This window comes from Odontesthes bonariensis, chromosome 3 (genome assembly GCF_027942865.1).
Source record: "Odontesthes bonariensis isolate fOdoBon6 chromosome 3, fOdoBon6.hap1, whole genome shotgun sequence".
NCBI lineage: Eukaryota > Metazoa > Chordata > Actinopteri > Atheriniformes > Atherinopsidae > Odontesthes > Odontesthes bonariensis.
Genome location: NC_134508.1, coordinates 12,250,700 through 12,268,306, shown reverse-complemented (window position 1 = coordinate 12,268,306; position 17,607 = coordinate 12,250,700). Strand labels below are relative to the sequence as shown.

At 41.1% G+C, this 17,607-nt stretch overlaps 1 protein-coding gene across 4 annotated transcripts; it reads left to right on the top strand.

The window, feature by feature from the left end:
- Positions 1–128: 128 nt before the first annotated feature.
- ccdc120b (coiled-coil domain containing 120b) lies at positions 129–13,865 on the top strand. 4 transcript variants are annotated; one of them, XM_075460304.1, is made up of 12 exons: positions 129–442; positions 3,462–3,540; positions 6,203–6,316; positions 6,401–6,500; positions 6,903–7,033; positions 7,675–7,776; positions 7,871–7,991; positions 8,185–8,244; positions 8,572–8,725; positions 8,862–8,963; positions 9,675–10,712; positions 11,566–13,865. In XM_075460304.1, the coding sequence occupies exons 4-12, from the start codon at positions 6,452–6,454 to the stop codon at positions 11,660–11,662; spliced, it is 1,854 nt and encodes a 617-aa protein (XP_075316419.1). In that variant the 5' UTR covers positions 129–442; positions 3,462–3,540; positions 6,203–6,316; positions 6,401–6,451; the 3' UTR covers positions 11,663–13,865. The 4 variants fall into 4 exon arrangements, with proteins under 4 accessions (XP_075316419.1, XP_075316420.1, XP_075316418.1 ...); XM_075460305.1 differs by lacking the exon at positions 3,462–3,540 and having other exon boundaries at positions 6,239–6,316; XM_075460303.1 differs by lacking the exon at positions 3,462–3,540.
- Positions 13,866–17,607: the final 3,742 nt, after the last annotated feature.

Sequence of the window (17,607 nt, the reverse complement as noted above, 5' to 3'; positions counted from 1 at the left end):
CTACGCAACCACTGGATGATATTTGGATCACTGGAGTGAGAGGCGCACATTGGATGCGTGCAACATCTGGGAGGGGCATAGCCGCTGTGACCGTGTTGAGTCAGTCGGCTGTGTAAAACAGCGGGTTTTGATTCGGTGCAGAAGGGAGACCTTTCTTCTGTCGGAAAGCAGGTCTGCTGAGATGCGCAGCGCTCCGACGCAGCGGAGGTCGCGAGGCTGCTGGTGAATTACAATTGGCACGCGGAGCCACCATGAGACTGGAGCTCTTTTCGCATATTGCCAATATCAGCACGTTGTGTTAATTGAAGACTTCTTCCAAAAAAAAAAAAAAAGCATTTCGTCTTGCGGTCTGGCGCAGGAATGTTTTTATTTTTATTTTTTACAGCTTTGTTTTGCAAAAGAGGACCGCGGAGACCTCCCAAGACATCGGTCATGCTCTGTGGTAAGAGGGGGCTCAGCTCCAAGATGTCCTTCTTATCTTAACTGGGCGTTTCAGCGTATATCAGTAAACAGTAAAAATAAATAAATATATTTATATTTCGACGCGAGCAGAAGTCTAGAAAACGCTGATAAATAAAAGAAAAAGATATCTGATCGTACATTGATCTCTCGCGAACGGGTTTTTTACAGCGTGGCAGTCCGTGACACACCTGGGGTATGTTATTGCTTCCATGAATTAGTCCAGTGTGTATCATCATGAGCCGGGGCTGGCGTCTGCAACGACCACGCAGAGATACAGGATGGCTGCAGCCTTCCAAGCCGGGCTTCAGGAGGCAGCACGCGCCGTATGCCAAATGACACATCTGCACATTAAACGCAAAGACTGTACGGAATAAGGCCGAATGTTCTCTCTCATATGTGAACGCGTTGTTCTCAGCTAACAGGAACGCACTGTTTGTGTGGCAGCTTCATTAGAAGGCAGGAAATACCCGGATTACTGCATCTGAATAGGCAAACGGCATTCTTAAAGGAGTTGGAAAAAAAAAAATCTAATAAAAAAAAAAATTGGTGTCAGGCTTTCAGGCAATGTAACTTTTCCCTGTTGCTGAAGCTTAAACGGGCAGAAGCATCCTGTTACTGCTGTCTCTCATTGGTCTCTCTGTTCCCACCTACAAAAACTGCTGGGTCTCATGCAGGAGAGTTAAGCCCTATTATTAACAGATTCCTGAACAAGGGATGCCTGTCAGGATCAGAAAAAGCTAATCCATAAAGTGTTGTGTGGGTCAGTCAGTGCCTTCAGGGTGATTCACCGCTCCCCCACCTTTTGGTGTGTCTGGGAAACACCTCTCTGTTTTCATAAGCGTATTTTCCTTTCAGCTGCCAAGCATTTTTTGAAAGTGTGAATTGCTACTGTCTTAGGGCAGTGTCAGCCGAGAACATCCGAACCATTACAAAGAACTTCAGTTTGCAGGTTAGCTGCGATCTCACACATGTTGGTCTTTTGTTTTTGCCCCTGCGTTTTCTGTTGTCTTCAACTTTGGCTGCACTTCTCATTACTTGCTATGCAACACTGCTTAAGTTTTTCAAGCCATTCGGAGCTTTAAAATGCAATCAAACAAAGTGAAGTTGGAGCTTGACTCAGATTAGTGAGGATCCCATTTAACTCGTGTTATTTTGTTACATCAAGGTGACACTTCTTTTATGATGCCCTGAACACATGGATTAACACAATGAGAGCATCTGGTTCAGAAGTAGGTGACTGACAGCACCCAGAGAGTGTAAAGTCTGGAGCCAGCCCTTTAAATACCTTCTCACTTGAACATTTGCAGATTTAAAAGGAAAATAAGCTCAGGGAATCAAGTCCCAGACCTTATCTAGTGGCAGTCATGTTGGAGACGGGAGACAGTATTCACCCACTTTTCTTCAAATCACAAAAGCACAAAAGAATGGGATCAGGCTTTGTGTATTCAAGTGTAGTAATGCATGTAACTCACCTCAGAAGTCTGAATGAAAAAGCATTAAACTGTCCAAAATCAACAAAGTGGATTATAGCCACTGTGGAGAATATAAACACTCACTGGAATACATACAGAAATCTCTCCAGGTGTTACAGAGTTGAGGGAAATTGTATAAAAAATAATCCCCTTGGACATCAGAGCCACATTCCTTTCTTTATTACTCCCCCCACCTAAGCTCAGAGGATTTCAGGTGGAAAGCAGTCACCAGGTTTGCTCTGCTTTGCCCGTAGTTTTTTGTCACACGTGCACAGGTAAGTGTCGAGGCCAGGGAGGAGAAATGGAGCCATATGATTGGTCAGCTCATGTTAACCCTGCTGTGTACTCATAAGCAAATTATAAATCAGTATTTCACGGGTATGGAGTGCGCAAGAGGAGATTATATAGGTGAGGGGATTGGTGGGGGATGGGGTCACCTTAGCCCTGCACAGCTCTGTGGTTGGGGTTGCTCAGGTGGGGATGGTCCAGTGTTAAATCCTCCACAGTGAATGAGCTGCAGCTGCGAACTGGACCAAACAAAGTGAGAGGGCGTCGGAGGACAAACGCAGGCAGCAACGACACACCGAGTGTTGTCATTGTAGGCTGTTGAGTGTATAGTGAGAGTCGGCATTCCAACGCTCGTCGCGGATATTTCAAAGCTACACACTTCGAAGCACTATTTGCTTAGTCTGACCTCCCCTGAACTAGTGTGAGACCCTCATGCTGCTTTAACAGGAGCTGTGTGCTTGTTGTAACCCTAATCTGGTGACCATGTGTAAGTTGACAACAGTGGCAGCTGTGTCAACACCAACAGTCAGTATGAAGGCAGCAGCCTCACCTGTTCCAGGCTGGAGGTGAGCAGCTGCTCCACACTGTCTGGCACCAACACAACATGCAGCAGATAAGAGCCTGTTGCAGAAACATCGATGAGAACATATTGACCCATACATTTGAAAGTCATGAATGTATCTGTTGCATTTATACTGTTGACAACAGTTACCCTTTTCCTGGGAATCCTTGGCCGGATAAAAACTGACTGCAGGGAGAGTAAATCTCTTTAGGAGCTGAGAGACATCATGTTTATCAAGAGATTAAAAAAAAAAAAAGGCATATCAAACTGTAGCCCTTCGGAATTTAGCTTTACTATGGATGCTGAAATATAACATGTACTACTTTAAATCTGAAGAGAGAGTGCAGCTCCTCGTGAGAACACGGTAGGAGCAGACCTACCGTACAGGCTTCAGTGTTCAGCCCTCTGGACTTGAATATTAAACTCCTCCCTGATTTGCATTTGTGCGATACGAGCTGCGCAGGAGCAGTTTACTCTCATTGCACAGCTCATGTTTAATCAACATAGCCTCCCCTGTGGTATCTATTCCCCTATCCAGAGCCCCTGTAGGTGTAAAGTCAACATGTGTTTGATGATGGTGTGATGCTCATATCTCTTCTATTCACATCTCATCTGATCCTCTCTTTGATGCTGATCTCGGTGACTCTGGTTTATCTGATTCTTCATTGTCCCACCAGCTCTCCTGCAGGCACTTCTCAGGAATGTGACGCCAGATGTTTGAAAAGTTAGCACGAGCGCAACCACTGATCTCGTCAGGTGTGTTGTTTATTAGACATGGTAGTGATTAAAGCATCACTTGTGCAGTTCATCTTCATTTTTTTTCTCGTCATTCTCTGTAGTTGGCAGCTTTTCGTTTCAGCTTAACCGCTGCCGCTCATATAAAAGCTCTCAGGACTTGTGGCGCAACCTTTGCCAAACAGCAAGAAATGAATCGTTATTCAAAACTCAGCAAACGCTGGTTGTATTGTATAGATTTTTGCTATTTCATATACTTCATCTGATGCTCGTCATGCACAACAGGTCCATACAGATAGGAATAATTTAATGACTTTAGTCAGGTTGTCAGATGTAATGAAGCTGCTTCTTTTCTGTGGAGTCGATGAGCTCCAGAGCTGTGAAATATGACTGTGGTGTTGCATTTAGATGCTGGTGGCGCAGTGTGTTGACCTTAGAAAAAAAAGACTCAATAACATAAGTCACACAACAATATCTACGTGTTAACGTTAGCTAAAATTAGCCAACAATATATATCAGGTCAAGCAAAGTTCCAGCAGCAAAATCACGTGTATTAGTCTGAAAGTTGTATTATACTACTGGATTTAACTTCTCATTTTTTGAGAGGGAGAGTGTCTCTAAATTTATTACATTGTAACAAGTTAAAGAATGAAAAGATAAAGTATAGCAGCCGGGGCCAAAAACGCGTTCTACTAGATGATCACGGGAATATTTTAGTGAGCAAGATCACCAAATTCCCAAGCAAATGTTTTTCGTCGCAGAACAGAGCCATTCTTAAGAGGCATGGCAACCTTTTGGCTCCAGTATTCAGCTGCCCAGCGACGGCCCAGATGAATACCAAATGTCTCTGTCCATCTTTTCTCGACGACTTCTCTCAGAGGGTTTACAGCTCTGCGGTTCAACCGAGAACAGACATAACACTGTGTTGTTTGTTCTCAGGTGAAAGTCCCCCCTCAGTTTATTACATTAACTTAAAATCTGATCATGATGTGCTCTGTATTGTCTAACAGGATTCATGTGAAGGGCTTTTGTCTGAGCGGCGGTCGTAAGTCTGCCACATGTTTTTTGTGAAGGCTCCCACTTGTCTGTCAATGGGAGGTCAGGCATGCTGGGGGTTTTCACGCATTACAGGAGCAAACAGCAGTTACTGGTTCAGTACCAGGACAGGAGCCAATGCAAACTCGGAAGAAGCATTTCAAGTATGTCTTCGCAGAAAGTGAGCCTCATTCTCTATGGTGTTTGAGACCAAAAAACAGCTGTTGGCCCGAGACAAGCGAAGAGCTGGTCGGTTTTGAACAGTAGCTTTGAGGAAGCTGCTCAGACTAACCGATAAACGTTTCCTTTTGAAGATGTGATGCTGGCAGAAGCATTCTTCGGAAGGGTAATTCTCATCCAGCCCTTGAGGCCTTCCATGTAGATTTGTGGGCTGAAAGGAGTCGTTTTCTGATTTACTGGACTGGCAAGCACACAGCGGGAGTCTAGTTTATGGCAGTGATTTGTGATCAACGATGAGTGAGAGGCTTTTGGCAGAAGACGCTACTACTATTTTTGGGTGTCAGGTGTCTATTGGGTGTTAGGGAACAGGTTTTGTTTGTACCGAACCTCCACTATGTGGAGAAAAAGTACAGATGGGATGCTGCCCACTTGCTGCAGATGAGTGAAGAAAGAGCTACTTGTTTGAAAATGTTTCTGTTTTATTTAAGAAAGATCTGATGTTTAAGTCAGGAGAAAAGCAAAAACTGCACTTAATATTGCATTTATTCCCTGCCTTTGATAATCATCCCACCACCTTGCCTTTGGCTCAGATCCTCTGGATTCTCTCTCTCTTTTCTTTTGTAGTGAAAACTATTGAGCTTTGACTCGACCCAAACAGGGATTGAGTTTCCCCTTCTATGCAGCTGTCCATAGATTATTAATGTTACTTATCCTGTTTCATTCTTCTTTCTCTTTACAAAATTAATTGGTTGGCAATTTTATTTAAGTGTTCATTTTAGAGTAAAGGTTGTAAAGTAAAAAGAACCTTCCTATTATTTTTTTCCTAAGCACCTTTGCTTGACCTCGTTGTAAAACGTTGTGGGGTTAAGGAAAGGTGGTTGAAAAAAATAACTGCACTGCAATGTGGATCAAACCACTGTGCAGTAGTAAAACCAGAGCTGTTAAGAAAACTATTCCTCTAAAAGCGCATTAAGTACCTCACCTAGTGCATCCTTATCACATTGTTTTACAGAGATGATAATAGTTGCTGTGCATCATCTTGGTTTGATCAATTATAAAATAGGACCTCTTTATTGAGGTTGGCTGAGGTTGAATAAAAATCTACAAAAAAGGGAAACCTAGTAAGAATCTCAGTATGACTGGATGCAAATAATCAAACTTCGCTTTGAATATTGCAGCCAGAAGGAATTGTGGGACAGAATTATTTCCTTTAGTCCAGAAGGAGATAAAACAGAACGTATTGAAGCACCTTTTCTTCGAATTTAGAGTACAACCAGCTCTTATCATGACTGCCACTTAGATGCTTCCAGGTCATTTCACTCATTCAGGAACCATCCTAGTATTCAACCTCACTCCATCACTCGCTTTCAGAATGTCTTATGCATTAATTGTGATCTGATTTTTGTTAAACTTATTTGATATATAATATATATAATTACTACAAATATTAATTTGTCATCTTTTTAAGGCTCCTGCTGATGGTGCCCTGTGCCCTGTGATCTAGGACTCACCCATGCTGATCTACTGCTAATTTGACAGAAATGCAACTCCCTCCACACCTCCAGACAGCTATGGCTACAAGGTCGGTGACAGGAAAACGTCTAAGCCTGAATATGTTTCGTTCATCCGTGTCAACTGCAGTTAAGTTTCAGATTTTCTTTACCAGTTGAGGACGTGGCTGGGAGCGTGAGTCCTGAAGTCCCCAGAATTACATCACATGGAGGTCAAAGGACAACTGATCACATCCATGGGTTTGGGGGCTCCTGGTGAGTAATTATGACTTCTCCTGACACACTCTCCTGCCTGGACAAGCCTAAACTGGCCTGAAATTTTTTTTTTCTTTTCCTGAAAGTTTTTCTCAAGGGAAGAGTCAGCTGTATAAACATCTGCATATGTTAAGGCCTTTTGTTCACATACTGTCTTCACAGCTGCCAGATACCCTTATCTGAGCAGTATGAAACTGAGAGCAGATAATCACATCAAAAACAAAAACACTTCAACGTTCAGCTACTGTGAAACCGTATTAACACACAAATAACTGCATGCGTTATGCTAATGTGATACTTGACTGAGAATGTTTCGTATTTGTACAGGACTTTACATCTTAATGTGAGCAATCTGTGCTAAAATGTATGGATTCTGTTGTCTTATGTGTGTTGTGTCTGCAGATGTTCAAGGCTGCCAGGACAGCAAGCTGCAGGCTGAGAGGATCACAGCTCTGCAGGAGAAGAAGCAGGCCCTGGAGGCTCTTCTCAATGCCAGAGTGGGAGAGCTCAAACAAGTGTGTCTGCAGGAGGCAGTGAGTAGCTTTCACTTAATCTTTTTAAAGGGATTTAGGCCAGTGTAGAAAGGTTCTCACCCTCTGCATCCCATATATTAGGATGACAGATGCGACTGATCGTTAAACTCATCAGCTTTACATCTCCATGTTTGAGTAAACAGCCTGTATTTTTTCCTCTGAGCTCAGAGGCATCAAGCAACTTGTTGATTATTTTCTCAGATACAATAGGCTGCAAATTAATTTTGGCTTGATAGCTCCTGAGAGCCTGTCAGCACATGCTAATGAAGCCACAGCTGCCTCTGCTCTTCTTTAACAGCTGTTTAACACATCCCCGTGTTTTCAGCTGAATGTATAGTGACTCACTCCGTCTTTCAGTGCCTATTTTTGGGTATGGAAGTTGCTTTGTTTTCAGTGTAGCTCAGCTTAGAAGCCTGAAGCCATACTCTGCAGAGATATTTTACCGCTGTTTATGGGTAAATTACAGTATAATGCAGCCATTTCAACCAGCATCATTTCATAATTCAGGGCAATAGACCATTAAGGGATGCTGTTTTTTGAGTATCACAGTAATCTATATCTATATGGCATCTATATAGTATGATTTCATGTGACCGTATAGGCCAGTAAGAATAATTGTAGTTATTGAATGTCCTTTACAGGAGCTGACTGGGAAGTTGCCACGTTCTTTCCCTCTGGAGATAGGAGAGAAACCCCCACCGGTGCAGCGCAGAGCTGGCCTGGCGCCCAGCACCAGGGTAGAGGTAAGTCAACACTTTGAGCATCAATTGTGTTTACGCAGCAGCTGTGTTGCTGGTGTATTGTGGTATAACGTGGCCGGCTGTACCCTGGCTGCAGGATGACTCTGCCCAGAGAAAGCAGATGAAAGCCCTCATCACCGGTGCTCTGTACAGAAACTTGGAATCAGACCGAAATGGTCCAAATAGCAAGAGGACAGTCCATCGGGGATGTCATACAGGTACAGGTACACTGAAGTTAAACCACACCAACACATTTCCCAAAAAGAAACAAATAACGGAAGTGGCGGGAAAAAAAGCAAGCCATTGTGTTACATAATATCCTCTGAAAGGAACATCCATCTTTGCACTTAAGTTTAAAAACAAGAAGTCGTGCAGCTTTGTCCAGAAACTGAATAGTTTGTTGTTTTTCAGAGGACACGGTGATGTCAGAAAGCACCAGCTCTATGTCAGATTCAACATCTCATGACAATGGTGAGTCAATCTGTCCTTTAAAGACTGCTTTTTTTTCTCAGTTAGATACTTTGTATCCAAATTCACCATGAGCTGAACAAAAAGAATGGTCACTAGAACTGGCTGACCACAGTCACCACTGTTATTCTTTTACTATTTAAAATACATCACTCTCAGTTGACGAACAGGAGACTCATTATTCTAACAATTAATCACATGCTGCGACAGTACTGCTGTTACTCCACACTAGCATGTGTTTCATTGTTTCTTTTAATGAAGATTTTTAGTCATCAGTGAGTGGGCTACAAAACACAAATTAACGACCATTTGTGTTTTCTCTACTAACAGAGTCTTCGCCCAGTGTGGCAGCTGACCAGCGCTCTCTTTCTCAGCCCCGGCTCACTGTGGGCAGCCCCGACCACAGAATCAGCAGAAAGCTGTCTCCAGTAGATATTTACTACGAGATGAGGACACGCCGCAACTCAGTCACAAGTTCTGTTAGGTACTTGTCTTAAAGCGGTCCTCTGCTATAGCTTAGGCAGTGCAGCCTGTTCGATCTGTCGGAGAGCAAACAGTGTCACATATGTAGACATATGTCATCATAAAGGTAGTAAACGTTTCCTTGTTGTTCTTCACAGCCCCACTCACTCTTTACCTAGAAGTGCTTCTAACATTGAAGGTAGAAGTGTTCCAGCAACTCCTCTATTGGCTCGAACCGCTCCAATAAGCGTTCATGTGAGGTAATGTGGGACACTGGCTGCCTCTGTCAGATGCACCCATGCAGCACAGCCACAGCTCAATCCCACTGTGATAACTGGTTGGAAATGGTTTAATGATTTAGGTCAGGGGTCTCCGAATGTGGCTCTTTCATCCCTCTGCTGCGGTTCCCATGAGCGTCTTATGTATTTCCTTTTTTCTTCAATTAAAGAATTCGAGACTGGTTTACCAGTATTCTTAATATGTGGTGAGAAATTGGCAAACAACAAAAAGTCAAATGTGGCGAGACATTTTTCCAGAATAAACTCACAGCCTTTGCTGAAAAATATCCGGAAGGATTTGTTGCAGGTGGATAATTTAAGTTCATGCAAGAATAAAAGTTTCTTTTCTCTGTAGAAGTTCAGTGATTTCATAAAAACAACACACTATAGTTTTTTTATCCATAGTATCAAGGTAAAAAACTATACATGCAGTGTTATCTTCATTTTATCTGTCAAAAGGATTTTGGGGCTCCCGGTCCAAGTGACTCTGAGTGTTTAAGGTTGCCTCTTTGCCCCTGACTTAGGTGAATGCAGACATAGAGATAGGGTTGTAACAATTTAGCTACTCTAGTTAATGTTTGGACCTCAGGCATAAAAATGTCCCCTATTAAATGATTTTCTGTTGAATAACTCATCTTTATCAATAGTTGAGTCCTTTTTTAATGCAAGCCGTTGTGCTTATTTCTACCAAAGGTCAGATGCATCTGGTGGTAATGGGTTGAAGCAGTGGTCTGGCAGCATGGATGTGCCATATATGATTCCACTGGCTCAAGAAGGCTCCTCTTCAGACCGCCGAAGCTGCCCATACAGCTCCCGAGCGAGGCGCAGCAACAGCTCTGAAGCCCTGCTGGATAGATCGAGCCTCCCAGATGATCCTGCACCCAGAAATGGCATGCCACAGAGAGGAGGGCCCTACAAGAGCTCAGAGGCACTGACTGATGGAAAACTGCGGCACATTCACCTAGGCAGTCCCGAGAGGAACGTGGACAGCTCTGTTGAGCAGGTTAAAATGCGTATGTCAATGGGTGGAAGAGGGCCCAGCGTAGGCTACAATGAGTTATTGATGGACTATATCTGGGGGAAACAGCAGAGAATGCAAGTGCAGCACCCTCTGTACCAGTCTACAGGAAGAATCTGGCAAGACATGCCCTCTCCTCGCTCCTCTACTGCTGTGGCGCCTCCTCATACAAATGGATTTTCCCATTCCCAGGTGCACCTTCCCAGTGCTGCACCTCCTTACAGCCCCATGGTCCTCAGAGGATCCCAAGCTGAGCTACGCAGGGTCAAAGTCACCAGAACCAAATCTTGTGGGCCCTTTATTCCTTTGCAGCAACATGCCCAGGATGGCATCCTGCTGTCAGCTTATGAGTCCCCCCTTCCTGCAACTGGCACCACCACATCCTCCATTCCCAACCTGCATCCTTATCAGACTGAGCTGTCCGGTCCCCCCTTCAGCCGTAGACCGCCACAGTTTTCTCTTCCAACTCCAGAAGATTCAACAAGAAGCCTGCATAAAGCTCTGGCTCTGGAAGGGCTGAGGGACTGGTACCTGAGGAATGCTCTTGGCTACCACCCAACTGCCTCAAAGAGCCATGAGGCAGGGATTTCTCGTCTCTCACACCCCCACCCTCTGGTGCACCAGGCCCAGTCTCTTCAAGGTGAACCAGCTAACCTCCAAAGGTCCCAAATTCCCCAGTCAGCCAGCTTCCATGGTCACCCACTGCATGGACGGTCAGTATTTTTACATTTGTATATTTATTTGGCTGTAGTTATTAGTATCATGACCTGGAATTCATACACATGCACAAAAATAACTTACAATAATACAATACAATAATAGCAATTAACTGTATATAAATAATAAACTGTTATCAACAAAATTATTCCCTAATCGTATTTCTATCAACGCCGCAGCGTTGTCATAGTAAGTGATTTTTGTCTCTGAGTAGCCATACCTCGATATATACCTTTTAGGGGAGCCAGCAGCAAGGCCTGACACCAACCAAATACTTACAACTACAACCTGTTGATGAAAAAAAAAACAACTAACAAACTTACTAATCACTCATTTTTTTACTGTTTTGAAGTTAAGCAGACTCGTCAGTCACAGTTAATCAGTGGTAGAATAAATTGTACAGCTACTGTGATGATATGTTTTGCTGCACAGATGTTCTTTAGTTAAGAAATTGTAGTGATGAAGTAAATAAGTGACACAAACATGACGTGCTGTAAAACACCACCATCGCTCGAACTGTTATGTAAGTTGAGGTTTGAACTGTACTCGACGGCAAAAAAAATAGATAAAAATCCCCCTGTGGTGTTCTTCGTCTGAGTAACTGTTAGCTGTCAGACCGCCTCTGTTTCTTCACACTGTGCTAGGTATAGTGATCCTACAAATAACATTTAGAGCTGCAATAGGGCAGTAATTTCTTCTTTTATAAAGCTTAAAGCTGTGTTGTTTTGCAAACATGCCAAATACTTTTAACGTCACAAAAATATATTTAACGTGTAGTTATAGTTTCACTGGTGTGCCTCTTATTCTCAGAGTACTGTAATGATTTTTTTTTTTTCCCCTTCTCGACAGGTCAGTGGAGTTTTCTCTCTATCAGGAGACTCCAGATCCACAAATACAAGAGGTGACCCCAAAGGAGCCCAGTGCAGACCCAGGCACCTTGGTCTGAGGCAGCAGAATACACTCACACATACAACCACACACACCACATCATATGAGCTGTAGCCTCATTTAGACTTGCATCCTGAAACAGTTATACAACTGATACAATGTGACCTCAAAAGCAAAGCAAAACATGGCAACCTCAGCAGAATGAAACTGGAGTAACAGACTGAATCCGTAGATTGAAAAAACCTTGGAAAGTTCCCAGTGTTACATCTTCGTTTAACAGAACTTCAAGCTCAGTATTCTCATAAGAATGTGCACTGATGCCGACTTCTGGAGCATCTTACACCAGTATGGTCATTCTGTATTTCATATATAAATGTTTCTGGTCCAACATGAGCAGTAAAATCCCTTCCCAATAACCCTGAAAAGTCTCCCAAGATATAATTTTTTACAGAATATAACTCTCAATTACTATTTTCTATCTTCTGAGATAATAAGAACAGTTATATTATTGCTCATTAACTGTGTGACACACAAAGATGTTCCTATCACATTTCATTTGAAAAATATTATGACATGCCATTGAATGTGTGTTTTTAAACTATATAAGATGCAAAAAAAAAAAACATGCCTCAGTGCTCATCTGTCGTTATTACACAACCATTTTGTCTTTTTTTTCCCTCCCACATTTGATAAAATGAAATTTGCCATGGACTGTAGCTCCACGTGTGTAGACAGGAGTGCCTAAGTGTTTTAATATCTAAACTGAACCTTGGGCAGAGAACTCTAAAGTGCTGGCATTGAGCCTCTGTGAGCTTTGTTGAATCAAAAACTGACACCATTTCACGATGTCACTCAATTAGGGTATTTGGATTGATGTCATATTGTAATTTTCTTTTTTTTGCTTGCTTTCTACATTCAGCTCAGTGCTGGGATATAAATGTAGCTTTGTCTGCGCAGACTATGACAGAATAATTAAATCAGCTGTAAAGAAAAAAGACTTAGTTAGACCTGTCATATGTCAGTAGCACATGACTGTACAACAACAAGCTGCATTTATTCGTGGAGAATTTGAGTGTGATACAGAGCACTTTATGAACATCTTAAGCCTTAATTCCCAATTAAATTGTCACCAAGAGAGATGACAGGCAACAGGAGGGTTTAGACAGGGTTTATAATGGGGCAAATTTAAAGAAAGTGAGTTTTTTCCTAAATCTGCTGACGGTATATATGAGTTTGTATATAGTGGGAATTGTACTGAGTTTCAACCTAACATTTTATTTCCATGCTAACAATGAAACTAACCACATAATACTGTATTTAATCAAAATAATCTGCAGTGCTCCTTACACCCCCATGTGAGTGCTATTTAACTGGTCGATGGTGTGAACAGAAGAGGACTGCCTCAGTATTAGATGATGGTGTGAGCAGGTCTCATACCGTTACATTTATTCGTAAGACTTATTGCTGGCTGGTATTTAATAAGACTTTAACTCATTTGCTCGGGGTATTTTTTTTTATTTTTCTTTCGGTTATTTTGGAAAGAATTAACTTAATTTTTTTCTCTTTTATTTCTTGTTACACAATTAGGCCATTTTTATAATTAGTCTTCGTAGCATAAAACAAACATCTAGAATGTAAACCGAAAATAACTGTTAGGTGTAACATAATTTTGCATGTTTCTGTGTCTTTTTTTTCTTCTTGATTCTTTGCCATTGTGGGACTAATTTGAATGTAATCCTTTACACATTTCATCAGCCATGTTTTTATACTCGGTTACAAACTGTAGCACTCCGGAAATGCTATCCGTTTTTCTTCTGTCATTTGCGTTCACATCGTTTCAGTTTCCAGCTTCACAGAGCTCCTTCCAGCTCGTTAAAACCTGAAATCAAAGACCAAACTGCTGTGCACTGGGGGTCAGAACGGTATTTTTCATATTATGTACTCTGTAAGTTCGAAACAAATGATATAAATTTAGCTCTAAAGCAAATGTATTCAAACTATATTATATTTATGAACCTATAACATTTTGTAGCCATCTACTGTAGCTCTTTATCAACAGTGTGGGATTTGCCAGTGTGTGTTTAAAATATTTCATCCAGCAGTGTGACGTGTTAATATTTGATTACTCTTTTTTTTAAAAAGATATTTAAGTGCAGCTGTTTTATCTTTCTTGTTCCTTCATAATCAGGCCTATGGAATTAGACTTAATAGGCCTGTTCTCTGCTGTATGTATGAGATTGTGCATTCATTCTACTAAATAAAGTGTCATGTTGAAATGAACTTAAAATGCGTAACACACGTTTGTTGATTCCAAAACATGTGGCAATGGGGAAGCTTTCCTGAAATAGCTCCGTGTTTATTCTTTTAAAGACCATAATAGTTTTCACGGCACCAAAATCTAACTGGTAAAGGACAGAGCGTGGCAAACGTATCATCTCCCTTTGGTTAGTTTCCTATTATGGTCAAATAAAACCTGTCATTTAAATGGATGTTTTGAGATTTTGATGTAATGGACCCGCAAAAAATGTTCAAATTGGTGATGTGAAATGAAAAAATAAGATAATAAAACGTCTTCAAATTTGTGGATAAATGGAAAAACTGTAACATAGTGTGTGGATATGTATTACACATATTTCTTTGAATTCCTGAATTGGGATCTGGTCCGTGCAATTACCCTACATTATCAAACGATGAGAAAAAAAATCTATCATTGTACAATCTTAGTTTCAAATGATTTCAGTATGTTCAAATCTTGTAGCGAAAGGCCCAAAAGTCCTCCAAGAACACCTCTAAGAAATCAGCATCATAAAGACCAAAAAAAACTGAGAATCCTTCTGAGCACTATTATTAAAAATTATTATTAATTATTAAAAATGATAGTCTGACAAAGCTCACAGACATGACATAACTCAACAGAAGAATAAAGTCAAAGCATTTCATAAAATAGTCACTTAAGGACTGTTTATCATAGTCGACAGTCCGTGTTTGGAAGCAGAGTGATTGTTGTGGCAAGACCGCACATTATTGTCAAGCTGTAGATCACACTGAAACGACTGATGTTTCAAAGTAACCTTACTTTGAAAGTCATTTTTGTTTTTATGTGCCAATTTGTCGGATTTACACATGAAATGCTACGTGGTAAAGGTTAGTAAACACCCTCATCTTCCTGAACATGTTATAGAATGTCGTGGACTGAAAATGTGTCTGGTTAAATGCCCTTGTCTTAATGTTTAGCCCCCTGTGTTTGATGTGCATGAGTCATTGCTCAAACTCTGTTTTGGTTGTACAGCAGCTGTAGTTATCATATGTTGTGCTTTTTAGCAATAACTTACAAAAAGGATGTGTTTTTTTTGTTGACAATTAATGACCTTCAATATCAGGTTCTGTGCTTGCTAGCTCAACACAGGGGACCACTGGTTAGGTTTACCTTTTAAATACACGCTTATGTGTTGTGATGATACAGTCTTAACTATCAGTGCATTTGTACAAGTTATATATGAAAACAATCCAACAATACAAACAGGAAGGAACTGATGAAAAATATCAGCATTTATGTCATTTTGTTTTGTTATAGTATTTAGGGGAAGATGTAGATGGGGTCACTAACAAAAGATAACTGGTAAATAGACCGCATTTTCCTGTTAAAACCCTGCCCCCTAGTGGTGATAGTTGATGTGCTTTGGAACAGAATGATCAAGAACGGTGACTTTTCAAAAGATTAAGAGCGGGGAACTTTTTTTGTTGATAATCCAAGTTAAAGAATAAATAGTAACCATGTAATTACAGTACCTGATTGTTTTCTGGTTGGAATAAATATCTTCTGTCTGCGCGTGCTTGAACCATGTGGGTGTCAGGTGACGAAATGATGAGGAGTGGGAGAAAGATGGCAGCAACAAAACAAAACTAGTGTGCGTTAGATAAGTTAGTTTTTGTGGAGACCGTGACTTTAGGATTGTTGTTGTGTGGATTTTGAATTGGAGTTCCTTTGGACAGTTTTCTTCCATTCCTGCATTGTAAATTCAGCTAAGACTGTCGTCTCTCATCAGGCTCAGCCTTTGACTTTCACGGGCTCTTGATCTTTGGCAGAGGAAGGGGCACAGAGTAAACTGAGCCGTAAAGGTCTGCTTTCACTCTCCATCTGTTTATAGACAGCAGGAGAAGTGAGGTCTTGTGTGCTGCTGAGTTTGCGGCTTCATTAGTCTTCTTCTATTGAATACACTGTTTTTTCCTAAAACGTTAGGAAAAGAAAAACCACTGAAAAGGTCCCCTTTAATTCTAACATGAGCAAACTTATAACTTGTAAATAAGACACATTTCAAAGAAAAGAAAAAATCTAATGCACTTAGTGATGCCCTTTGGGGGGTTTGGACATTGTGAGCTTTTGAGACTGTACCTGTCTCCTGAGCTGCTGGCCTCCTGTTTGAACTGGTTTAAAGAATAGCAGGGAGGACAGGGGGATTGGGAACTGAAGCAGCTGCTGTTTCTTTGTTGCTGCAGTGAGCATGTTTACATGATACAAGAACATAAAAACTGAATTATTGTGTTAGTCCGGACTTTTAAAATGCATGTTTCAACCAGAACAATTCAAAATCAAGCTTCTCAAAGCCGTACTAGCACACCCAGATAATGGCTGAAAGCTGAATTACTCCAGAATGCGCACACTCAACTCGACTCAAATCGATGTTGGCGGTGGAAGCTGCTAACAACAAAGAAAAAGCAGTAAAGTACAAGTGCATATTAATACATCCAAATTTCCAATTAAGCTACTCTGATGGACATATTTTTCGGTTTCTTTGGACAGACAGCACGTTATAATGATGATAACGAAATATTTTCAGTTGATTTCAGCAGCTGTATGCGACTGCAACTCTGCTGTGTAGATGGAGACTCCCAGCAGAATGGTTGTAGGTGTGAACACAAGAACAACTGGTCCAGTCCCCAGTTCACCTATGTTGAAATCTGTGTGCAGCTCGACTCAACTATATGTAAACGTACCAGGTGTGAGCATGGTCACCTGTTTTCTTTTTTGTCAATGGAACATTAGCAGTGTAAAATGAGGTCTGATACCACCCTCTGCTGGGGACATGTTCCCTGTGCCCAAGTTTAAAAAGTGGGGAAAAAAAAACACAATCCAACAAACTTTATGCATCATGAAAGGCCGGTGATAATCTCCAACTGCTGCAAATGGGTCAATGTCACTAGGAGAAGCAGCCTAATCAGGACAGCAAGTGAAAACACCTGTGCCAGTGGAACAGGGCCATGAAGGGCCATAACAGCATTTTATAAAATGTGAACTATAAACTGCCCCTGTGTTATAACTACACATACATGTCATGTTAGGTCATAAGCCTTCACGAACTAACTTAACGTTTAACTTCGTATTTCTGCAAAGTTACGTATGAGCACTATCCAGTTGTGTTACATTTTTCCTTGCCCTTTTTGAACAGAACTTCCAGAAAATACCCAGAAAATATCGTGTAGCATATAATAGGGTGTGTGTGTGTGTGTGTGTGTGTGTGTGTGTGTATCTTTTGTGGATGTGTGTGTGTTGGGTTTGGGTGGGTTGTAGACAGATGTGTAACACATCTGTTTTTTTATATGTATTGTAATTGTTTTATTTTTGTTTTGCTTGCTTTATTGCTGTAATTTATTCTTTTAATTAATAGGTAATTCTGCCATGCTCCTTCCGGCAGGGGGACTACCAATGGAAACTAGCCTTTTGGCTATAATTGGGTGCATTTACATTTTCTTCGTAAAATGTCAATTAGTGTACACTGTCCCTCTATAACAAATAAAGTTAATCATAATAATAATAATAATAATAATAATAATAATAATAATAATAATAATAATAATAATAATAAATAAATAAAACTAAAAAAAATTATCTCAGAGATTAAACGGAAAATTTATGAAGATATAAGCGCAAGACCTCCTCAACTCAGCTGGTAGCCACAGTGATATGCCATCAGAAACACGCCTGCTATTCCTAGACCTCTCAGT